Here is a 25,385-nt window from a genome sequence, read left to right as displayed (position 1 = left end):
TTAATCTTAATCCTAAACTAGATTTTTTGGGGGGAAGGAGACATATGACAGATGACAATGGTGCTTCATCTTCTAACTGAGCATATGGAGTCTTTTCCTACTCTTTAAGGGCTACACGTTTTTTGCTCCAAGAAAAACTTTGAAGTATTTCATTACGCTCTTATTGTTCCAAGTGATCCAAAATATTTTTCTTTCGCTATTGATTTTTATATGGAACTCTTCCCAGTGTTACTGAAGATTTTAGTTTAACCTTGTACAATGACCTTTTTCTCTTCAAACACTTATTTGGTCTCAAGTTCTGAAAATACTGTTATATAGTATTAAAGTTTTGATTTTTTATGAATAATTTCTGAGAAAGTACACCTAATTAAATGAGTTAATGTTCATAAAGTGTAGAGAACAGTGTACAGCCTGTAGTGATATATAATTGTTAGCTATATATTTATAATTGCACATGGACATTGCTATAGCTCTACATTTGTAATGAGCATTACACATTGCTAGAAATCAATAAAATATATTTTGTTGAAAGAAGTTATAAAAGTAAATATAAATCCACACAAGTTATTTTCTTTAAAAATTAATTCAGATTAAGATTTTTGTGACAATCGTAATATATGAAATTTTACTTTTCCAGATATTAAGCCAAAATGTGCGCTTTAAAATCTATGCATATATTCAACTATTTTATTTCTAAATTTTAAAATGGACATATTGGCAAGCAACCCTGAAATAAAACAACACCTCCAGATAGCGGTCACTTTTCTGCTATTGAGCATGAGGGAAAGAGCAAAGTTCACCCACTTCCTCAGAGTCCTCTATAGGAACATAGGGAAAGTCTATATCAGCTGTGTTCCCTTTCTGTTTTTAAAAATGGTAATTTTATTTTAAAAATCAAGTTTTAATTTAGCCTTTCCTGCTTTTAGAAACATATATCATAGAACTCAAAATCAAGGATTTTAGAGTCTGAAGAATTTAGATTTCTTATCTAGGAAATTGAGATAACACAACATCTTTTGTCCCTGTATATTACTCAATATCTTAGAGACAGGGGGAAGATCTGAAGAATATATCTGTAGGGTCAGGTACCAAAATTGTGAATTTATGTAAACTACATTCTTTTTAAAAATATATCTTTATTGATTTCAGAGAGAGGAAGGGAGAGGGAGGGTGAGAGAGAAACGTCAATGATGAGTCACTGATCAGCTGCCTCCTGCACGCCCCCGACTGGGGATGGAGCCCGCAACCCGGGCATGTGCCCTGACGGGAATCTAACCTCGATCTCCTGGATCCTAGGTCCATGCTCGAACCCTGAGCCACCCCCGGCAGGGCTGTAAACTACATTCTTGTAATCAACCCTAAGTCTCTGGAACTTTTAAGAATCCTGGCAAAACCAAATATCCAAATTACTAATTTTAGATAATTCCTAAAATTTGCAATTTATACTTGAATCTTGTTCTATAAATAGCCTTTGAAAAGTGTAAAGTATAAAGCATTTTAAGGAATTCTGTACTGTACCTCAGTTGGCAAATGATATAACAACTCTTGGATTCTGTCTAGATCAGTGCTGTCAAGTAGAAATATAATGGGAACCACAGATGTAATTTTAAATTTTCTAATAGTCATTTTAAAAACGGTAAAAAAGTGAAATTAATAATATATTTTTATTTAAACCCATGTGTCCTAAATATTGTCATTTCAACATGTAAGTAATTAAGATTATTAGAAATATTTTGTTTACTTTTTGTTATTTTGGTTTCCCAGTTGCGCAGGCCAATAAATCTTGCAGCCATCCTTGCTTCCTTGCTTCCTCTCACATTTTGCATCTAATTGTCAGCAAATCTTGTTTGCTGTCCCTGCAAAATCTACCTGGAATTTGAGTAATTTTCACAATACCCACTGATGCCACCCTGGACTATGCCACTGTGAGGGAGGAAGAAACTTTCCTTTACGCTTCTAGGTTCTTCTGGCTGGGCTAATAATCAAATAGACATGAGACAAATTAATGAAAGAAAACAGCCACATTAAATTACATACATATGTATGAAAACCCCACATACATGAGAGAGTCGGAGAGAGACCCCCACATGCTTGAGAGGTTCAAAGGCAGGAAGGTGAAATTCGGTGTCAATGGCTTTCTGAGCTAAGGATGAGGTCAGGCTCCTTGGGGCTTCAGACAGGAGAAAGGTCATTCTCAGGACGATGCTCAGTAATGAGGCGTCTGCCCTTTCCTATGGATGGACATAAAAAGTCATCTCTGGTAATAACTCTTACGGAAAAGGCTCTAAATTAAAATTCTTTAAGGGAGAGGAAAAAGCCCCTCTTGAGCCCGAGGGTCTGGATTGCCAAGGTCTGCTCCGCCCCCGCCCAGGCCCTGGGCCTCGCGCCGGCCCCGCAGGGCGCTCCCCGCTTTCACATTTGCTCTCGCGCATCTGGAAGGAGCGCGTCACAGCCCCACGCGGCCGCCACCGCCGCGCCACACTCCCCTCGGGCTCCCTTTCCCGCGCGCGTGAGGGCCGACACCCTCGCCACGCCGGCTGCGGGCCGCCCGGGGCTCCGCGCCCTCAGCCTGGCCGCCGCATCGCAGCCACACCGCCCGCCGCGCTGTGCCTCCCAAAGGACAGGCCCGCGGCCCGCGCCGGCCCGCGCGAGCCCTTCCCGCCGCCTGGAGCGTCCCGTCCACACGCGCCGCGGGCCCCGCCCGGCCTCCTCCGCGGCTCCTCGCTCGGACGCGCCTTCTGGGCGCGAGGTTCTGGGACACGCCTACTCGACCTCCCGTTTCCCTCCGCCCGCCCTGCCCTCGGCTTTGTATTTTCCACAGGGAGAAAGGAGCTCCGGGCCCGGCGCACCGCAGACGTCACGCATTCCTGCGGTTTCCATTCTCCTCGGAGGGCGCCGCGCCCGCCGCAGCCGCGCCCGCCCCGCCCCCAGCCGGGGACTCCCAGTTCCCTCCGACGTCGGGCGGGGCGGGGCGGGGATCACGTGGCCCACCCGGTGCCCGCGGGGCCGCCCAGCTTCCGGATCGCGACCCTGCTGGCCGCTCCGCCCCCCGCCGCACGTGGCGTGTGCCCCGCTGTGCGGCGCGCCCCGGACCGGGACCCCCGGCGCGCAGCCATGGCCCCCGGCCAGCTCGGTGAGCTCCTCGCGCGTCCTCGGGCGCGGGCGCGGCGGAGCGGGTGCCCCGGGGGAGGGACCGGCCGCTCCGCAGGCCCGGAGGCCCCGGCCCGCCGTCGCGCGGCCTCCGGGGGTCGGAGTGAGGCCGGGCGTCCCGCCGGGGAAGTGTGGGCGGAGGCGGTGGTGGCCCGCGATCCGGGACTGTCCTTCCCAAAGCGCACCCCCTCCCGGGGCCTTGACCGACCACCTGTCACGCACAGCGACTGAGGAGGAAGATGTCTTCTCTTTCAGCCTTATTTAGTGTGTCGGACAAAACCGGCCTTGTGGAGTTTGCCAGGAACCTGACTTCTGTCGGTCTGAACCTGATCGCCTCTGGAGGGACTGCAAGAGCTCTCCGCGACGCGGGGCTGGCAGTCAGGTAAGGCGCAGCTGTTTTCAGGAAAAGTCCCGTCCGAAAGGAGCAGGATCGCGTTAACCCGAGAGGAGTGTGTGCCAGGCACTGGGGGTAAAACACCTGGTTTCCTCCTGCGGGCATCGCTGGGAGGCAGGTACACTGCTTACCCCCTTCTTAGAAGAGGAAGGTGAGGCTCAGAGATGTAGGAGCTTCTGCTCAGGCCTACGGAGTTCACTAAGCGAGGGAGCTAAGGGTTAGAACGAGCCCCCATCCTCAGTGACAGCCCCCCTTCCCAGCCACTTCTCACAACCCATTAATGCAGGCGGGCTATTTGTTTTGCAAGACACACTGAGTGTATAATTCCCACGATCTGTTTTGAATGGCTCTTTAGTAAACTGTTGACGTCATTAAGATTCAAGTCTGCCTCTCTTCCCCTTAGCATCTCTGGTAACCATAGGAAGTCACAAGTCTATCATTCGTTCATCATCCACCCCCATGCTATTCATTACCTGGCCTGAGTGATGGGCAGGGGGAGTAAGCAAAAGATAAATCAGCCTGCAGTTCTTGACATCAAGGAGCTGGCATTCTGGTGGGAGACGGAGTAACCACCGAAAATGTAGAAAGTGAAAAAAGCAGCCATAGGACGGCTGTAATAAACTGATGTGAGAATTCAGAGGAAGGACATCCCCACCCCTGAAGTATATCTTAGAAAGGAGTGAAAGATCCTTCTTTTTTTTTTTAAATAGTTTTATTATGCTAACTTTTTAAAAATATGTCTGTTGATTTCAGAGAGGAAGATGAGGGAGAGAGAGAAACATCAATGAGGAGAGAGTCATTGATGGGCTGCTTCCTGCACGCCCCCCACTGGGGGTCCAGCCTGGGCCTCAGGCATGTGCCCTGACCTGGAATCAAACCTCATCTCCTGGATCCTAGGTCGATGCTCAACCGCTGAGCCACGCAGGCCAGACTCCTTCTGCTTTTTTTGTCATGTGGAAAATTTTGCTACTTGCCCTCTAGATCCATGCAGAGATAGATTATTACCTTTTTCATCTTATAATCCTGCCCTATGTGCACAGTACACACCTTCCCTAAATTGGATAGGTTCACATGGCAAGAATGCCTTACTGTATTCCATAAAGGATGTGTATGTTCCAGAGTCTTTTTGCAGCACCTCTCTGATGTGGTTTGCACAACAACCCCTAAGAATCATATAAAGTGACGAGGGAGGGGAATCCAAAGTCTGAACTGTTCTTTCCATTGTCCCCATGTTGGGTTGTTTTGTAGTTGGGCCCTTCAAATTAATCGAGGTCCCCTCTGTAGCCTCTTTTTTCCCCTCCACCAAACTTTGTATTATGGAAACATTTCAGACATAAACACAGAGAGAAAAGTATAATGAGCCCTCATATTGCATATCTATTCTCCAGTTTAAATATTTATCAGCTCTTTAGTCTTGTTTGATCTGCACCTCTACCTACTCCTCACTTAGCCCCATTATGGTGATGCCTGTTTTAAATATTGGGAATGTAAATGTGTTTCCTATTAAAGTGAGATTATTCACACTTTTAAAAATGGATTAACTCATGTAATCCTTATACCAACTTTTTGGTGTAGGTAATATTATCCACATTTGATAAATAAGGAAACTGAGGCTCAAAGGTGTCAAGTAACCTGCCCAAGATCATACAACTAACAACTGTAAGAGGAGGAGCCAAGATTTTATGTGCTAGGAAGTTAAACTTGGGGTGTGAGGTAAACTCATGAGATTTTAATTGGTGGATATCAGTGGGCATTCTATTCCCAAGAGGGCAGCTCTTAAATAGAAATTCTTAAAGGAGCTTTTTAAGTACTCCAAATTATGGTTAATTCTAAGTATAGATCTGCCTTTGCCTTTTCTCTTTTTAGCAGTTATCCTCAGTAGGAGAAACTGGATTTTATTTTTTAAATTCCAGGAAAGGGAATTTTAAAAAAATTTTTTATTGATTTTTAGAGAGAGAGGGAAGAAAAGAGAGACCGCCTCCCTCATGGCCCCTACCAGGAATCAAGCCCACATCCCCGGCATGTGCCCTGACCAGGAGTCAAACTGGCAACCTTTCCGTGCACAGGACAATGCTCAGCCAACTGAGCCGCACCAGCTATGGCAGAAAGGGAATTATTTTATCTGTTGATTTGAGAGAGAGAGAGAAACATCAGTTTTTTGTTCTGCTTATTTATGCATTTATTGGTTGCTTCTTGCATGTGCCCTGACCGAGGATCAAACCCACAACCTTAGCTTATCAGGACAACCCTCTAACCAACAACTGAGCTAAATGTTCATTATTTTTTTACTATAAAGGCGATATATGTTCACTGTAGAAAATTTGAAAAATGTGGAGAGCTGTAGAGAAGGTAGTAAAATTTTTGCTTATAATTCTTTTAACATGTTGTGTTTCCTCCAGGATAAATCATATCCTTTATTTCATAGATCGTTTTGCTTCTTGCTTTTGTTCATTTAACATACAGGGTGAGGCAAAAGTATGGAAAATAATACAATAATAAATAATAATACAAGAATAAATTGTTTTGCATACTCAAAACTGTAAACCTACTTTTGCCCCACCCTGTATTGTGGACATAGGGGGTTCATGTCAGCTTGGTGATATAGATTGATATTTAATTTCTTTTTTTTCTAATTGACCCTTTGTCATATTTTGTGGTTATTTTTCCAGCTTACTTTTTGTTTTCTTGTAAAGTTTTTAACATTTATGTAGACAGATCTATTAATCTTTTTTTTAGTACTTTGAATGTATTCCTCATTTATATCTATTTTCAGAGATGTCTCTGAGCTGACAGGCTTTCCGGAAATGCTAGGGGGACGTGTGAAAACCTTGCATCCAGCAGTCCATGCCGGTACGTGGTGGATATTTTCAATTTAAAATCATCATTGGTTTTCAGGATTAATTTAGTTGGTTACTTTGTAGAATAAACAAAGAAAAAGGCAGGTCAATAAGCTCAAAAAGAAATCTGTGGGTTTATATCGATTTTTGTCAACATTTGCTGCTAAAGTTCATCATATGTTAGAACTTGCTTAAAATCTAGTTTGCTTTATATGTGATGAATTCAGATTGCTCTCCTCTGCTTGCTATTAGTACTGACCTGAGAATTAATTTAGTGACAGTTCCTGCTGGAGTTAATAAAAATATTTAGATTATATGTGTGAAAGAGTGTATCATGATTCAAACTTAGCATAAAGCTTGACCATATAACTGACTTACAAAAGAATTCTTTTTCAAAGTGCTCATTCATCTGAGATGAGTTTCATATCAATCAAAAATGGTGAGAAATAGTATATTGCTAACCTTACCAGTTACAGTAAAATTTGGCAGAATCAAAGGCTGTAAGGCCAAGAACTAGATAAGCCATTTACTTATGGGAGCACATAGATTAATAAGGTCACAACAGTTATGTGAAAATTCCTTTTATATTTTGTTGATTAAGAAAAGGGGAATCAAAGGGGGGGATAAATGGTGATAGAAGGAGACTTGACTTGGGGTGGTAAACACACAATACAATATATAGATAATGTATTGTAGAATTGTACACCTGAAACCTGTATAATTTTACTAACCAATGTCACTCCCATAAAGTCAGTAAAATTCAAAAGAAATAAAACAGAAAAGAGGAATCAGGAACTGATAAAAAAGGTTTTTAAATATATCCGCTAATCTTAATTTTAACTGTATGTTTGGTATTAATTAGCTACATTAGAGACTTCAGCTTTATTGATGGAACTGTATTGAAAGGAAGTACCTTATTTTGACTTGCATTTTGAGCTAATATTTTAACTTTGTTAAATTAGGGATCTTGGCTCGTAATATCCCAGAAGATAATGCTGACATGGCCAGACTCGATTTCAATCTTATAAGGTAAAAATTCAAAGTTGAATTTTTCACACAGGAACAAAGATGAAGAGTATGCCAAACCTGGTGCCCCTTTTTATCGAGGAGAACACTTAAAGTTTATGATTGTCTAATGACTAAGCTGTGTACCCTAAACCAATATAAAATAACATTTTTTTTAAAAAGTTACCATTAGGTTTAATTTTATGATTGTTGACTGTGAACATTTATTGAGTACCTTCTGTGTCACATTGTATATATGTTAGCATTTTGGTTTTGCCGAGTACATATTACCAAAATGTGCACTTAAACTAAAAACAACCTTTGCTTTTTTAGGAAATTATGATCTAAATTTTCATACAAGCAACTTAATTATTTGCATAAAGTTACTGTTTCTTTTGAATATACAGAACAGTGTTATTCAGGAACAATTCTCATACTATACTGTTTTCCAATTTAAAATATAAACTCAGTAGTAGTTAGTATATTCAGAGTTGTACAGCCATCATCATGGTTAATATTAGAACATTTATCACCTTCCTCAAAAAAAGACCAAAACAGCCATTAGCATTCATTCTTCATTTCCCCCAACATCTCTAGTCCTAGGCAACCGCCAGTATATTTCTGTCTGTATGGATTTACCTATACCAGGCATGTCATATCAGTGGAATCCTACAGTATGTGGTCCTTTGTGATTGACTTCTCACATGTTTTCAAGGTCCATCCGTGTTATAACATCAGTACTTCAGGTTTGTGTGTGTGTGTTTTTTAAGAGGCAACAAGCACTTATTTGAGATAAAAAAAAGAATAGCTATTCCAAAAGCACTGATTCAGGCAGAAACCTAAAAAGTGTTCTGATTAGGAGACAAAGACAAAGGCTATTTAGGAGAAAGAGAAGGGGAACAACTACATCAAGAGAAGGAAGGCATTTCGGTTGGTACAAATACGCTCACGTACTGACTAATTCTAAACAATGTTTTTAATTTTCAGGTGGAAGTTATCAGTCCAGTAGTCATAATATAAGGTGTCCCAAGAAAGTGTATACACATACATTTTTTTGATAGTTCAATTGATGTTTCTTTCTTTTCAGATTTTACCCATTTGAATTAATAATTATTGAAAGTGTGTATATATTTTTAAGGGGACACCCTGTATTTGCTTTCTTGTTTTCTTTGCAAACAGTTCTTTGAGACGCAATGTTGCTTTAGGCCCAGTCCTAAGTCCTAAGGTTATTTTCCCTGTTCTTACATTCCAAAGGTTTGAGGACTAAGCCATGAAAGGTGGCTCATGAAAGGTGGCTCCTGTGGTGCTGTATCATTGTACACACCCTGCAGCAATGTACAGGGGCCCTAATTTCCCCACATCCTTACCAGTATGTGTTATGTATTATTTTGAGCTGGCCATCCTAGTGGGTGTGATGTATTTAGTTATAAGAGTTTGTTTTATCCCATTCCATGGGCTGTTTTCACTTTGTGGTGTCCTTTGATCCTCATTAAAGTTTTACATTTTGATGATTCCAATTTATCTGTTTTTCTTCTTGTTGCTTGTGCTTTTGATGTTCTCTCTAAGTGGACATCCTCGTCTTGTTCCTGATCTTAGGGGAAAGCATTCTCTTTCACCTTTATGTATGATGTTAGCAATGGATGTCTCTTAAATGCCATTTATCATGTTGAGCAAGTTGTCTTCTTAATTTGTTGAGTGTTTTTATTGTGGATGAGTGTTCAGTTTTGACAAGTGCTCTTTGTGCATCTATTTAAATGATCAGGTGGTTTTTGTCCTTTACGTTATTAACATGGTCTGTTACATTAGCTGATTTTTAGATGTTAAACCAACCTTTCATTCCTGGGATAAACCATACTTGGCTATGGTATATACCTCTTTTTATATTTTGCTGGATTCAGTTTACTGGTATATTGAGGGTTTTTGTGTCAGTATTTGTAAGAGATACTGGTCTTTTTCTTGTGACGTTTTGTCTGGTTTTGGTATTAGTGTAATGGGCATTAGGAAGTGTTCCCCTCTTCTCTCTTTCTTATTAGTTTTTCCAGTTGAACTTATTTCACTGGGGAACCTGTCACAGAGCTCCTCACTTTGCAGTCCTAGGATTGACACTGCTTCACTGGCTGTTAATTTTAGATCAGTTCTGTATTTTAAATTGTTCTTTTGGCCTTCCATTTTTTTTTTTTTAATTTAAATTTAATACAATATTATATTAGTTTCAGGTGTACACCGCAGTGATTAGACATGATATAATTCACTAAATGATCATTCTGCTAATCTTGTATTCATCTGACACTATACACAGTTATTAGAATATCATCGATATATTCCCTTTTACATCCCCATGACGATTTTGTGACTCCCAGTTTGTACTTCTTAATCCTCTCACCTTTTACCACCATTGTATCTGACCTCTCTAAAGACAAAACAAACAAATATTTTACCCTTAGAATGATCCATCATTTTTCATCCTCGTACATAATTCATTGGAAATAGAACCTAAAATTGAATGGTTACCTTCCAAAATGAGGATATTCTCTGTGGCCTTGTATTTTACATTTCTGTTAAAAGTTTTTTGATGGCCTGATGGTGTAATGGGCAGCTAGGTTTACCCCAGCAGCCCCAATATGTATTGAGAGCACCTGCCCCCTTAAGCCTGAGCACGTTTACCTGTGCTTTGCCATATGGGAGGTTTTGACTTCTCAACATAACTTTGGAGAATTCTGAACTGTCAGGCTCACAGTTTACATTTTCAGTCTTTATGGGTTTCAGTCGTTATTAATAGCAACTGACTTACTTTTCCTACATAGCTGTAAACCACGTTAGCGGAGCTGTAATGACAGGTACATTCTTCTTTCAGAGTTGTGGTTTGTAATCTGTATCCTTTTGTGAAGACAGTGGCTTCTCCAGATGTAACTGTTGAAGAGGCTGTTGAGCAAATTGATATTGGTAAGTTGGAAAAACCATTTTTTGAAGACTGACAGAGAGGATTATTTAAAATTTAAATGAGATTTTGTTATTGAGGAAGTAGGAAATAATGACTACTCCCAGATTGTATTCTGGGATGACTAATTCATCTGCATTTTCGCAGCTACTTCTTTGGGTAGGGATTCATCTGGGTTGTTTTTTTCTTATTGTTTAAGTCAAGAATTAAAGAAGTATGTGTACAGTGACTGTATTTGAAAGAGGTTAAACTGATATGAAACTACAAATCATCTTTTGTTTTTCAAAGGTGGAGTAACCCTACTAAGAGCAGCAGCCAAAAACCACGCTCGAGTGACTGTGGTGTGTGAGCCCGAGGACTATGCCGCTGTGTCCACAGAGATGCAGAGCTCCAGCAGTAAAGACACCTCCTTGGAGACCAGACGCCAGTTGGCCTTGAAGGTGGGGGCGCACTTTTATCTACTGCCATGTTTGCAAAACCAAATGGTGCTCAGTACTCACTAGATTGTATCATCCACCAAGGCTCTGCTTGGAGTTGCTGTCCTTTTGTTATAAATGAGGAGACCAAATATTTAGAGAAGTATTCCCTTAAAAAGATCAAAACAGAATTGGAAAGGGAATAATTCACTGTGCTATTTAGCATTATTTGGTGTCTTTCCTGCATGGGCGTGTGTGCAGGGTGAGGGGGTGTAGTTGGGTATATGCTAAATAAAACCATTGTATTCCCACTTTGGGAAATTCTGCTTGTGGTTCACAGAAGTTCCACTTTTTGTAGGCTTTCACTCATACGGCACAATATGATGAAGCAATTTCAGATTACTTCAGGAAACAGTATAGTAAAGGAATATCTCAGATGCCCTTGAGATACGGAATGAACCCTCATCAAACTCCAGCCCAGTTATACACACTGAAGCCCAAGCTTCCCCTCACAGGTAAAGGCGGATGACTGTGGCACAGCTTGCTGTGTTTGGGTGCGTGTGGGTCTTGGTCTGTACTGTATCTGATGTGGTTCGTGTTTAGAAGATAAAGTAAATTACATTATACCTTACTGACCCTAGTTGGTAACGTTGGTTTGTTTTTCTATATGTAGTTCTAAATGGAGCCCCTGGGTTTATAAACTTGTGCGATGCTTTGAATGCCTGGCAGTTGGTGAAGGAACTCAAAGAAGCTTTAGGCATCCCCGCTGCTGCCTCTTTCAAGCATGTCAGCCCAGCAGGTAAAGCACTTGCACTCTGCAACTGTTTGAAATGCACTTCTTTCTGATATTAAAAAGGATCGATGAGTTCCTATGTGAATATAGACATTCTATGAAGTCTGAAACCATTATTTCTCAAGTCTGCTAACACTTTCAATATAGAAACATGATCAAATCTGACATTGAAATAACACGCACGTAAATATTATTGACATACATATATATCATTGTGTGTGACATGGTGAGATGGGAAGATTAGGAGATAGTCTTTTTGTAGTAGAAACATGAAGTTTTAGAAAATAAAAGAGCAAAATGGCATAATGCAGTTTGACTAAGTAGTTTTCCACATGTTTGAAGATGGAACAGAGTGGACCTAAAGAAGCTGTTCTTAGGACACTATCTGTAGCTTTTTATAGCCGTTGTATGAGATGCCTTTTTGTTTCTTACGTTCAAGTCACTATCACCAGATCTTTTGACAGTCCAACATATAATTCGTTCTCAGGTATATGATGCAGTGTTAAAACAGTGTGAGCAGGGAAGAAATAAGTGTCATGTGGTGTGAAGCAGCATCGAGGGTTAGTAAAGAAGTAAACTAGCTTCATTCATGTGCCTGGTGCCGGCCAACTTTAGACATATGGCTCTGTTTTCAGTGGCCAGAGAGGGGAGATAGCCCCTCCTCACCCTCTCCTACAACTTTATTCTATGTTTAATTATCTGGCCAAACAGATTTTTGTTTAATTTGGCACAGCTGCTTTAAATTATGCTGTATAGACAATGTTGAGGAAACTGTGGCCTTGATTTAAGAGTTGACACACAACAATGTGAGGGTTTTGGTTTGTTTTGTGATTTTTCTCTGTCAGGCGCTGCTGTTGGAATTCCGCTTAGTGAAGATGAGGCCAGAGTGTGCATGGTCCATGACATGTATAAAACCCTCACACCCCTGTCGACTGCATATGCACGAGCGAGAGGTCAGAAAAAGAACAGGGTTGTTTGCTTGTTTAACAGAAAAAGCAGTATTTTATCCTAAATAGAATAAAACAGTAAGAACTTTGTTTCATTTTAAGATTTCAAATCATCTTTGTTTTTGTTTATACTTCTGAACGATTGTGTGAGTGCCTTGGAATAAATTTGTTTGTAAAAGTGTGTGAGTATTTTAATGTAATAAATGGAAACATAATTGGAATCTGATGCATGTAATTTCAGATTAGGCTGTTGAATGCATTTGAATTGCTTAATATCTGACTGAAACTGCACGGTTATTCTGGCTATACTGAATTTGGTTAGAATTATATGTTTCACAGATATCTAATTTGTGAGTTTAATAGCCTGTGAATGTTATTATAACATTTATGGAAGATTGTTGAGAAACCTGATGTTATAGTTTACCTTCTGTAACAGGGGTTAGCAAACTATGGTTCATGGCCAGGATCCAGCCCGCCACCTTTTTTTTGTAAGTGGTGTGATTGGAACAGGGCCATGTACGTCCCTTTGTCAGTGTGGTGTCAGTGGCTGTTTCAGAACCACAGCCAGAGCTCAGTGGTCGCACCAGAGGCCATGGGCCACAAAGCTTTAAAAGTATGTACATCAGACTGGTCACAGAAAAAGTTTGCCAAGTACTGCTCAAGAAGGTAAAATTAAAGGATTTCTCTCTGATTATTTCAGTTAAATGACTTATTAATCTATTATTTAAATCTTATGTAAACAATAACAGATCTAGAAATTTTGGATTTTATATGACCATGGGGTTTTTAAACACTATCTTTTTCTAATTTGTGATTAGATACCTCTTTAATTTTTATTTTCAGGGGCTGATAGGATGTCTTCATTTGGTGACTTTGTTGCCTTATCTGATATATGTGATGTCCCCACTGCTAAAATCATCTCCAGAGAGGTTAGAGGGCATTTATGTATCCCGATCCATGCATTACTGAGTAGAGCTTCATTGGTTCAGAGTTTACTGAAACTGTAACCTATAATATTTATATTTATATTATGTGTGAATTAGTTTATCATTTAGAATGTTCATATTTTATGTAGAATGTGAATCCTTGACTGAATTGTAGTTTTTAGATTTAGTGAATTAATATTTCAAGTGCATATTTGGCTAAGATTAAAGTTTTAATTTATAGATTTAATTTTTTAAAATTTTCCAGTAGTTGCTATCTTAATGCCAGTTATTTTTTCTGAAGAACAGAAGATGCCATCTTGGATGGTGATATAATAATGAACTTTACTATAAACATTTATAAGTCTGTAATGAAAGAGATTTTATAATGGGGGAAATTATAAACTACTCTGAAAAACTAACCTCCATCAGCTGAGTACCAACAAGCATTCCAGAAAAGTGGGGGTGGTGCTGGGAATGGGGAGACAGAAAAAAAAAAAGGTAGCTCAAATAGCTTAAAGAGACTAAAAAAAAAAGGGGGGGGGGTAAAAAAAACAGGTAGAAGTAAAGGCTAAAGGGGCGTATGGCTTGACAATACTTAGTTGCTTTAGAGATTCTTCCCATGACCACTATCATCCCTAGCCAGAACATGCTCTTTTTAGTGCAAAACACCACCCGTGAACAGAGTAATAAGAAATCCTTTTTCTTCCTAAGGGTATTAGAGCACATCATTCATATATTAGTTAAAGTGGACATGAACAACCAAAAGCTTTGAAAGAACAGCACATGAAATGATCTCAGCTCTAGAAGTTCGTATTCTAACAGGCTTGTCTTTCCCAATATAGTACAGCAAGTCCTCACTTAAGATCGTAGATAGGTTCTGTTACATTAAGCAAAACGATGCATACCGAAACCAATTAATTGATATAAACAAGATGAGTTCCTCTGACATCTCATCAACAAAAATGATGTCATTTGAGGACCTGCTATATTAGCATTATATGTTGGAGGTGGAAACCAGAAAAGACGGCTGCATTACTTGAGATAAATAATCGTTTCTAGATTTTTAAAGGGGTATTCTGTGATTTCTTAAGACAAAATATTTATTTATAGGTATCTGATGGTATTGTTGCCCCAGGATATGAAGAAGAAGCTTTGAAAATACTTTCTAAAAAGAAAAATGGGAACTACTGTGTTCTTCAGGTTCGTGAATTTCATGCCTGAAGCAGTAACTTGCTCTTTTATTTTGTGTCTCTTTCCCCCCCACATTTAATATTTTCTGTATGCTGACACACTTTACTGCAGTTTCTTAATCCTACAATTTTAGTTATTTATTTACTATTGTTGGATTTACGATGAGAGTACCTTCTTTACTCTTAATAATAAATTTCTAAGGTTTTTAAATAATTAATGTATTGACATGGTTTTCTATTCAAAAGGTATTAGAGGCCATTTGAAGAAAAGTCTTTCCATCCTTCCCTTCTGCCATGGTTACCTTTTTTAGAAGTACCTAGCATTTAAAATGTCTTGCTTATTTTTCCTGAAATACATGTTTAGCAAATATGTGCATTTTTTCCTTTTTTTTTTTTTTCTCACTGACACAAATACACAGTGCTTCACCATCTTGGAATTCTGCCCCATGTCTGTGTGTCTTATCTAGACAGTCATCAATCTTTAGCTAGTACACAATCTCTGCAGTTAATAACGCAGGGGAAAGAGCCCTCGGAGAGAAATTACGACAGGGTTGTCATTTGGATACTTCTCCTCTTAGTAATTGTACAACAAATTTTGTCTTAATGAGCATGTGTAAGGTTCCCCATTTCTTAATGCCATGCCCAGCATTGTGTTCTTAAACTTTTTCTTCTCAGCAGTGAGATAGATGAAAATGGCATCTCATTGCAGTTTTAATTTCTCGCTGTGTGTGGGGTAAACATCTTGTTCACATTTAAGAGTACTTTTACTTTCTTATTATGAACTGGCTGCCCATACTCTGTTTATGGTTGAGGTGTTTTTTTTTCTTACTGATTTTTGCAAGCTCTTAGGGATTAGGGAAACTAGCCCATAGTCTAAGATTTTACAATGATAAAGCAAAGAGTTAATTAAATTGAAAGCAACAATTCATAATGCTGTTTTTCAGAAAGTATTGATGTCAGAAAATCTGTTGAATCCCAACTCCATATAGTGGAAGTTGTTAAGTACTTATCCTTCATTGTAACGTACCAGTAATTGGTTCACCATAGATTCCATGTCAGTTTTCTAAGGAAAAAAGAAAAAATACCACTAAGTACACATTTTTTTCTAAGCTACTTGACAGTAAATTCAACCATTTAGCTAGCTGCCACTGTATTCTTCAGTTTCTTAATCCTGTCTTCTGTTAAGTACATGTGGCTATTAGCAGTTATATGTAGCAACATGGAGAATGTTTTCCAACCCTGAGCTCATCAGCATGACCTCTTCAACACCTGACAGTTTCATATTCAAAGGTGTGAAAAGGCTACTGGAGCTTTCTCAGTACTTTGAGAACTCACCAAGTTTGCACGTGGACACATAATAACAACTATGGAACAAGGTAATTCCTCTACCTGACTAATGACAAGTTTCTTTTGACATCAGCTAATAGGAGGGCACATCCCAATGTTGGAAATTGTATAATACAAAGGAAAAAGGAACGTTTTAGAAGCCTGGAAAATGTAAATTGCCCAAAATTAACATGAGGATTTGCTTGTAAGTTATAGATATTAGTGCTTTTTAAGTTAAAGATCATCCAAAGAATAAATGAAGAAATACTGTCAAGTTTAGAAAAATATCTAGGGAGAGACTGGCCTTACTCAGATTATTCCCATGTCTTAATATCTTTTCAGTTCAATAGTTAGGAGAGAAAGAGCAGTAAATGACATATGCCCTTTCAGGAAGCAAAGACAACAGACCCTATTTTCCCCTTTTAACTTCTTTTTAACTTGTAATTCAAGTGTTAGTTATTTTATAGTAGATTTTCGGGGGAAAAAGGAAAATTAGAATTTAATTTTCATGTCACTGCCTGTTTATTAGCAATTTTTGTTTTATTTGCTAATCTTTCAAAAGGAATATATGCATAGTGCTTTTAATTCATGCAACTAAAAATGCACTCATTGGAATCATTGGTTTTAATGTTATATAAAAAATATAAAACCCATAATTCCCTATAGAGTGGTAAACCTATAAAATTTTTTGGTGCAAATTATTGGTGCCCAGACTTTCTTTCATACCTATACTGAAATGATGTTATGTAAGCTTAAATTAGAAAAAAAGGGCATATAACCTTGCTTACAAACACATCCTTTGGATATAAATTAAATGAAAATTTTGGGGGGGTGTAGGTATATTACTTTTAACTCTTTATATTTGTATTTTAGATGGACCAGTCTTACAATGCAGATGAAAATGAAGTTCGAACTCTTTTCGGTCTTCATTTAAGCCAGAAGAGAAATAATGGTGTCATCGACAGGTCATTATTTAGCAATATTGTTACCAAGAATAAAGATGTAAGTTTGAAAATATCTGAACTGAATGTTAGTAATTCTGTAGGTCAGTATTTAATACTTATAAACTTATGCATTCTTTAAGGCCCATATTTAAAACTAGTTGGTTGATATGCAGATGGCTAGTGCATCTTTGAGTCATCAAGTACACTTGAGAGCTTACAAAATGAGTAAAAGACCGTGTTAGAAGTTTCTGTGAATATGAATAGACATAGATTTATCTTCGTTCATACATAAATGGGATCATGTCTTTTATAATTCTGTTCTCTAACTTGCCTTTTTTAATGCACTAAGCTACAAATGTGTTTCTGTGTGAATGAACACATATCCACATCTTCATCTGAAAGTCCACAGAGCAGTTCGTACATAGATGTGCTATGGTGGATATGCAGGTGGTTTTCATTGTCAGCGCTGTGATCACTGTTTTTGTGTAGACGAGTTTTTGCTCTTGTGCTTTTTGTCATCTTTTAGGAAGGACATATTCCTAGGATAAAAATGGTGGTTTGTTTTTTGTTTTGTTCTTTAATTACGTATTACATCATATAATATGATAGCACTCCATGGAGGGGAGAGGGGACTACTATCATCTCTGTTGTAAAGGTCACAAAATTGTGACATAGGAGACAGTTAAGAAGTTTGCCCAAGGTTACACAATAAGCAAACAGATGAACTGGTAAATGTTTCCTGAAGTCTCTTAATTGGGCCTCCAGTTTTCAAGGATATTTTTGCTGGGTCTAATGTTGGCTGTACTTTTTTTCAGCACTTCAGATGTGTCACTCTTGTTTTCTGGTCTTGTCTGCCCATGTGTCTGATATTTTTGGTTGACTGCTGGTCATTGCTTGTGATAAAACTGTAGAGATATTTTGAGGTTCTAGGTGGCATTTTTTTTCTTCAGAGAAAGTAGACTTATTCTTCTGGCAGGCCAATCTCATGGAGACAGATAATCTTTATTCAGGCAGGAATGGAGCTGATTTGAATTTGATTCAGTCTTTGTAAGGATTGGTTTGTTGCTGGTTCACGCCTGTTCTGCTGAAAGCCATGGGTGTCTGCTAGTAACCCTCTTCTCTGGTGTACACTGAACTCCATTTTTGCCTATTAGTCCTACAAGACTCCAAAGCTTGCTCGGCTCATTCCTCTCTGAGTTTGTTGCCTGCATCTTGGAAAATGCCTGGAGGGGAAGAGCATAGATGGTCACACTCTTGTCTCTCTGTCTCTGAGATCTTGCCTGTCAGTACTTGCTATTTTATTAGCTTTGTGTTTAGCTTTTCTCTTTGTTCTTAGAAGGGGATTAGTCTCTGAACAAGTCATTCACTATAACAGGAATGCAGGGCTACAATCTGTTCCCAGGTCTGACTCCCAAGACTTGAAGGAGAATTGCTGAAAATGAACTGTGAAATCTGTATCAGGGTAGTTCTATTGGTATGTGGTGATTAAGACATGATCTTTGTTGGCTGACTTATTGGGTATTCTTCCCTTTTTAACTTTGAAAATCAGTGGTGTTCCGAAGTAAAGGAACTTGCAGGCATTATATGTAGAAATCTTTCTGCCCTTCGAATTCATTCCTTGGCCAAGGCTGTGAGGCACTGCGATTTCCACATAGAAGCAGCTTACAGTAAAGTGAAGCTCTTTTATTAGTTTAATAGCCTGTTTGGTTAATGTATCTTTAGAAATGCAGAAAGGGTATTGACCTAGATTCCATGGTACCCATGTTGACAATTGTGCCTAACTACTGAGACACTGACTTTGTAAAGTTTTCCTTGTAAGTTTATTGGACTGATTAATAATTTAACGGTATTTGATAGGTTTTGTGCTTCTGGTTATGCTAGGTTGGATTTTATTTTATTTATTTATTTTTTTACAAAGATTGAGGGTATGATTTTAATTACTCTTATCTAAATTGTTCTCTACTTGTGTCATATCTTTAGTAGAAATTTGGGAACTTAAGGATGAGAACAATAGTTTTATCCCCCTTTATATTTCCCTCCCTTCTTTTAAAGCAGGTTTTTGTTAACATTCCAGCCTCAAAATCATCAGATTGCACTGTTAGGTCTAGAACGGTTTCAGTCCCGAGAGAGCGGGAGAAGTGTAAGGAGTGGGTCTTAAGCATTAATGAACATGCCTGAATTATTTCCTCTTCCATTTCTTTAATGCTGCTTTAATTTGCCTTAACCATTCGAGCCATGTCTGTAAGCCTGGGTCCCCTCACTGTCACCTCCACCCCTTCATTGACCTCTCATGTTCCTTTGTCCTAACCCAGAGCACCAGGTTATACTTGAAGGTAGATACCCAGAAGGCCGGCATGGTTATGCATCTTTTTTAGAAGCAATAGAATAGATATATAGTCAGTGACTCAAACAGCAGGTACAGATAGGAAAGGATACATTAAATTTTTAAAAAATCCTAAAAGTGTTTTTTAATTAAGTAAAAAAAAACAAAAATTGTAGATTGTCATGCAGTTTTACAAGCGTCTTGCAAAACCATAGGACAGGGTCACAGCTGTGGTATTGACTTCGACACAGTCAAGGTGCTGTGTTTCCATCACAGAGCACCCCTCTAATTGCCCTTTTATAGCCACACTCACTCCCTCCTGACCCCACCCCCTCCTTGACCTTGTCAACAACTTATCCGTTCTCTTTTCTATCGTTTTTGTTCATTGTAGATTCATGAACAGGCTTTTGTGTTAACACAAGTTTTTATTTTTGTTATAAATGCCCTGGAGTGTAATTGCTGGGTGCTGGAAGGTATCATAGTTACATGTTTAGTCTTTTAAGAAGCTTCCACATTGTTTTCCTGGGGGTCTGTACCATTTTGCACTTTATGCCCACAGTGTGTAAGTGGTGCAGTTTCTCTGCATTCTTATCAACTCTTTTAGGTCGGTGTGCAGCAGTGTCTCATTTTAATCAGCATTTCCTAATAGCAGATGATGGACATTCATTCACGTGTTTATTTGCCATCTGTGTATCCTTTTCTGGTGAAAAATCTCTTCACATCTTCTGTCAACATTTCCTAATTAGATTGTTTTTGCGGGTGGGTTTTGAGAGTTGTTTGTATGTTTTAGATACTAGTTCTTTGTTGGTAGGCAGTTTGCAAATATTTTCTCCTAGTCTGTAGCTTGTCTTTTTATCTTCTCCATACAGGGCCTTTGCAGAGCAGGAGTTTTGAATTTTGAGGAAGTCTGGTTTATCAGTTTTCAGTTAGCCAATTTATCCATTAGCTGTTGCTAGGTCCTTTGTCCACTTAGCAGACCAACTTAGATCATTGGCCTTTTCAGTTTGTATTTCCCCTTTATATTAAAGATAGTGACTTTGAGACTATAATGTTTGTTGTTTTATATTGGAACTGGTGGTTCACAATGCATTTTTGAATAGTTTCTACTTAGAATATTCTTGATAAAGCAGAAAATGATCCTAATGACTTTCTCTGAACAGCCTTGGCGGTGTGTGGGCATCATAGTTGTTTGTAATACCTGTGAAAATTATTCCATGTTTTTCCTGAACATAAATGTTATCACTCCTCCAGGTATTTGTTGGTACTATGGTAGAAGAAATATTATTTGTTAGTGTTGGAGTGGATATGGTATTTCTTATCTTTTGTGATATGTAAACAGGTTTAAGCCAGAGGTGTCACAAAGTGGCATCGGTCTGAATCCGTGATGCAGGCCTTGTGCTAAGTTTCGTGACAAATATGTTCAATATTGATCCTCTCAGTAAAACAGCTAGTGCTTAGCATGAATAGTTAATTTCACGCCGTCGTCCGAGAGAGAACTACATTGTAAGTGTATTACAATAAATGCCATATAAGATGCTTAAAGATAAATGAAGTTTGAAGAGCCTGGTGCCATTTACCACCCTGTGTTTGTTCAGTTGCCAGAATGTGCTCTCAGAGACCTCATCGTGGCCACCATTGCTGTGAAGTACACCCAGTCCAACTCCGTGTGCTATGCCAAGAACGGTCAGGTAACCGGCCACTGAAACTCACCCGAGGGGGCTGGTGTTTCACAAAACGATGTTCAGAAATCCATCTGCCTCCGTACTAGACCACTTGAAGGGGAAAATTTGCCAATTTTTTCTCTCTTGAGTGTCTCAGTATTTCCTGAGTAGGTCGGTGGACTGTTCAAGCTGATACTATAAAGTATCTTTGGAGCTAAGCATTAAAACCAGTCATATTGCTTCTTGCTTAGGAGTTGGCACATTTCGGATTTTTGGAACTTGAGTGGCTGCTATAAAATTGGTTTATTCACCCCCTCCCACCACAGGTAGCAGAGGGAGTAAAGAATGACAGTGCCACCCACCAGCCCGTATATTTACTGCTTTTAGGGTATTTTTACATATATATTTTAGGTTATTTTAGCAAGAACTCATACACCAGGAGTTAACACGATACTTTAAAATCAGGTTTACTGAGGCATAATTTGTATTCAGAAAAATTCATCCTTTTTAGGTGTAGAGTTTGGCCAGTTTTCAGAAATTATATAGTTGTGTGACCACTGCAGCAATCAAGTCACAGAGCATTTCTTACTATTGGATGTTAAAAGCCAGCTATTTTACTTCTTTCCTGGTGCAGTAAGCCATAGTACACGGGACCAAGCTAGCTCATGCACCTCTGGGGCAAACCTGGTTCTATCATAGCGTCAGCAGCAGGGGACCCGTTCTTTTCAGTGTCTTCAGCTCTTCTCTTGCAAGGCATTTGTTTGTTTGGCCCATAAGTAGGAGGGGGAGGGTGGATGTTCATTAATGTGTATCCTGGAAGACCCTCTCAAATTCAGACTTTTAGTGATTGCCACTGTTAAATGATTGCTAGTCTCTGATAACAGAAACCTGGGAGATTGTGGCTACTGGTCTTTTCCAATTCTAGTAAGTTCCAGTAAGAGCATGCTTCACTACTGATGTCCAGAATATTAAGAGGTACAATGTATAGATAGTAGTCGTAAACCTCTAACTTATGCTCACCTTTTAATGACTTAAAAAGTATTTGCACTTCTCTTATTTTAGCCTGTGTTTTCTTCCACAAAATTAATAGGTGGGTTTGGGGGAATCTGCACAAAAGATCTTTTGAGACAGATGTGCGGTTGGAAGAGGTGGACATTGCAGTGTCCCATGTTCTTCAGGTTATTGGCATTGGAGCAGGACAGCAATCTCGGATCCACTGCACACGCCTTGCTGGGGACAAGGCGAACTTCTGGTGGCTCAGACATCACCCACGAGTGCTCTCCATGAAGTTCAAAACCGGAGTGAAGAGAGCAGAAATCTCCAATGCCATCGATCAGTATGTCACTGGCACCATTGGCGAGGTAAGTCTTGCTGGGCTACGAGTGGAGTGTATTTGTGTGCTCCTCCTTCTCTGTGTGACTTGTACCTCATCACTGCAAGGAAAAATGCGGTTTCTTAAAATTCTGTATTATCTAAATTTGTTCATCTAAACTTGTTACCAGTTCCTCATTGTCTCCTGTCACCTTTCTTCATCCCTTTCTGACATTACAAATTTTCTCTCTCTTTTTAAATTATAACCATTGGTTTAGTTTTGTCCTGAAGACGGTGTCAAAACCTTTCTCCCTCTTCCCCCCACTCACAGGATGAAGATTTGGTGAAGTGGAAGGCACTGTTTGAGGAAGTCCCTGAGTTATTGACTGAGGCAGAGAAGAAGGACTGGGTTGACAAACTTACTGAAGTTTCTGTCAGCTCGGATGCCTTCTTTCCTTTCCGGGACAATGTAGACAGAGCTAGGAGGGTAAGTGTGGAGTGGTGTGTGTATGCAGAGAATTGATCGCTGTAGAACTTTCAGAAGCCCTGCTTCTGACTTTAAGTTCTGTGAGTTATGTATCCAAGTTATCTATGGCAATGTGCTGATAGAGAACTGATAGAAAACTGTTTTGACTTCTCCATTTGATGTATGGATAACTCTGTTCCTGTTATTTTTGCCTTTTGCCTCAATGAATGAGTCTGCAATGTGAATCATTCTTAGCTATGCATTTGATAATGTGAATTTTTATTTTTGTGCATTTAACCTAAAATTGTGTTCTGAAATTCAGTTTCTGTTCTCCCCCAGAGTGGCGTGGCATACATTGCTGCTCCGTCCGGCTCTGCTGCTGATGGAGTTGTGATTGAGGCATGCGATGAACTGGGAATAGTCCTCGCTCACACCAGTCTCCGGCTCTTTCATCACTGACTTCATCCCACTTGCTTTAAGGTTTAACTTACAGCCCCACCGGGCGTGGCTCAGCGGTTGAGTATCGACCTAGGATCCAGGAGATCAGGATTTGATTCCCCGGTCAGGGCACATGCCCGGGTTGCGGGCTGCAGCCGATCAGTGACTCTCTCATTATTGATGTTTCTATCTCTCTCCCCCTCCTTTCCTCTCTCTGAAATCAATAAAGGTACGTTTAAAAAAAAAAAAAAAAAAGGTTTAACTTACATGTAGGTGAAAATCATGTGGGGAATTTTGAAAAAATAATAAAACATTAAATCTGAATATTTAGGTGCTCCTATATTGGGTGCATAAATGTTTATAAGGGTTATTTCCTTCTGCTGGATTGATCCCTTTAGTAATATGTAGTTACCATCTTTGCCTCTTGTTATGGTCTTTATTTTGAAGTCTGTTTTGTCAGAAATAAGAATTGCTACTCCAGCTTTCTTTTCCTTTCCATTTGCATGGAATATTTTACTCCATCCCTTCACTTTTAGCCTGTGTGAGTCTTTTGCTCTCAGGTGGGTCTCTTGTAGACAGCATATATTTGGATCCTGTTTTCTTATCCATTCAGCTACCCTATGTCTTTTGATTGGACCATTTATTCCGTTTACATTTAAGGTTACTATTGATATCAGCTTATTTAATGCCATTTTCCCCCTTTATGCTGATGTACCTTTCTCTCACTATTCTTTCTTTTTCTTAAAGCAGTCCTTTTAGCATTTCTTGCAGTGCTGGTTTGGTGGTACTGAACTCCTTTAGCCTTTTTTTGTCTGGGAAGCTCTTTATTTCACCATCAATTTTGAATGATAGCCTTGCTGGATAAAGCAATCTTGGTTGCATGTTCTTGCTTTTCATTACTTGGCGAACTTCATGCCACTCCCTTCTTGCCTAAAGAGTCTCTGTTGAGAAATCAGCTGTCAGCCTTATGGGTCATTGCTTGTCTCTCTCTTGCAGCCCTTAATATTTTCTCTTTGTCCTTGACATTTGCCATTTTAATTATGATGTGTCTTGGAGTGGGTCTTCTTTGGGTCCCTCTTGTTTGGAAACCCTCTGTGCTTCCTGAAATTGTGTGGCTTTCTCCTTTGCCAGCCTAGGGAAGTTTTCTATCATTATTTCTTCCACCAAGTTCTCTATTCCTTGCTCTCTTTCCTCCCCCACTGGTACTCCTGTAATGTGAATGTTGTTTCACATCCTGTTGTCCCAAAGCTCCCTTAGACTGTCCTCATGCTTTTTAAGTGTTTTTTCTTTTTTCTGCTCTGATTGTGTGATTTTTTTCTACCTTGTCTTCTAAGTCACTTATTCTATCCTCTGCTTCATTGAGCCTGCTTTTAATTCCTTCCAGTGCATTCTTGATTTCTGTCTGAGTTTTGTTTATGGTATGTATCTCTTTTTTCATATTTTCACTAAGGTCATCGATCTTATCATCTAGTGTCTTCTTAAGTTCCATGAACATCTTCATCATCAATACTCTGAACTCCGTTTCTAATAACTTGCTTAACTCTATCTCATCAAAGTCTTTTTCTGGCGATTTTTCTTTTTAATTTGGGGGTTGTTTCTTTGTCTCCCCATTTTGGTAGGTCTTAGTGTTTGTATCTATATATTAGATATATTTGCTGTCCCCCAGTCTTGTGGGATGGGATTTTGTCTTGTGGGTCCAGTGGAGCCCAGAGGTGTGTTTTCCTTATACTTCTGAGCTCTTTGCTCTAGGCGTTTCCCTCTTGTGGGTGTCCCTTTTGTGGTTTCTTTATGTTCTCCTGTTGTGGTTGGGTCTAGATTGTTGTTGATCAGTCCTTGGGAGGACCCTCCTCTCAGGTTGGCTAACTGTGTCTCAGTCCCAACCTCGTCATGTAAGCTGTTGTATGCGTGCTGGCAAGGCAGGACAATACACAACTAAACTTCCAGGAAACAAGAGGTATCTTACGAAATATCTTGACAGTCACAATGAAAACAACCCACATAAAAATAGAACTGGGAGAGTGAAGGGAGAACACACTCACACACAAAAATGCTTAAAAAAAAGAAAGAGAGAAAGAAAAGTAATGCTTAAAGAGAGAGAGATGTATATTGTTGTTAACACTGGTGAAAATTTAGAAAATAATAATAAACTAAAATGTAAAAAATAGAGAAGCTACTGGGAGATAACAGAAGCAGAGAAAAGATTCTGAAAGAAGGGCCAGCAAAAAATTGAGGGAGAGAATAGGAATAGGATAATAGTTGAAAATGAGAAAACAAAAATACAATAAAGAGAATAAGAGAAACTAACAAGCGAACAAAAAGG

At 39.3% G+C, this 25,385-nt stretch overlaps 1 protein-coding gene across 1 annotated transcript; it reads left to right on the top strand.

Annotated features, from left to right (window-relative positions):
• Window positions 1-3,034: 3,034 nt before the first annotated feature.
• On the top strand, window positions 3,035-23,389 carry ATIC (5-aminoimidazole-4-carboxamide ribonucleotide formyltransferase/IMP cyclohydrolase). Its single transcript, XM_087819604.1, has 16 exons — window positions 3,035-3,133; window positions 3,406-3,532; window positions 6,318-6,394; window positions 7,344-7,410; window positions 10,241-10,329; window positions 10,613-10,764; window positions 11,099-11,255; window positions 11,414-11,539; window positions 12,379-12,486; window positions 13,324-13,409; window positions 14,517-14,606; window positions 16,796-16,924; window positions 20,785-20,877; window positions 22,029-22,211; window positions 22,493-22,648; window positions 22,967-23,389. Exons 1-16 carry the CDS (start codon window positions 3,115-3,117, stop codon window positions 23,084-23,086), a joined length of 1,779 nt encoding a protein of 592 aa, XP_087675730.1. The 5' UTR covers window positions 3,035-3,114; the 3' UTR covers window positions 23,087-23,389.
• The last annotated feature ends 1,996 nt before the right edge of the window (window positions 23,390-25,385 follow it).

Source organism: Miniopterus natalensis, chromosome 8 (genome assembly GCF_054644295.1).
Source record: "Miniopterus natalensis isolate mMinNat1 chromosome 8, mMinNat1.hap1, whole genome shotgun sequence".
Lineage (NCBI taxonomy): Eukaryota > Metazoa > Chordata > Mammalia > Chiroptera > Miniopteridae > Miniopterus > Miniopterus natalensis.
The sequence above is the reverse complement of the archived record's forward strand: the minus strand, read 5'-3'. Positions and strand labels throughout refer to the sequence as shown.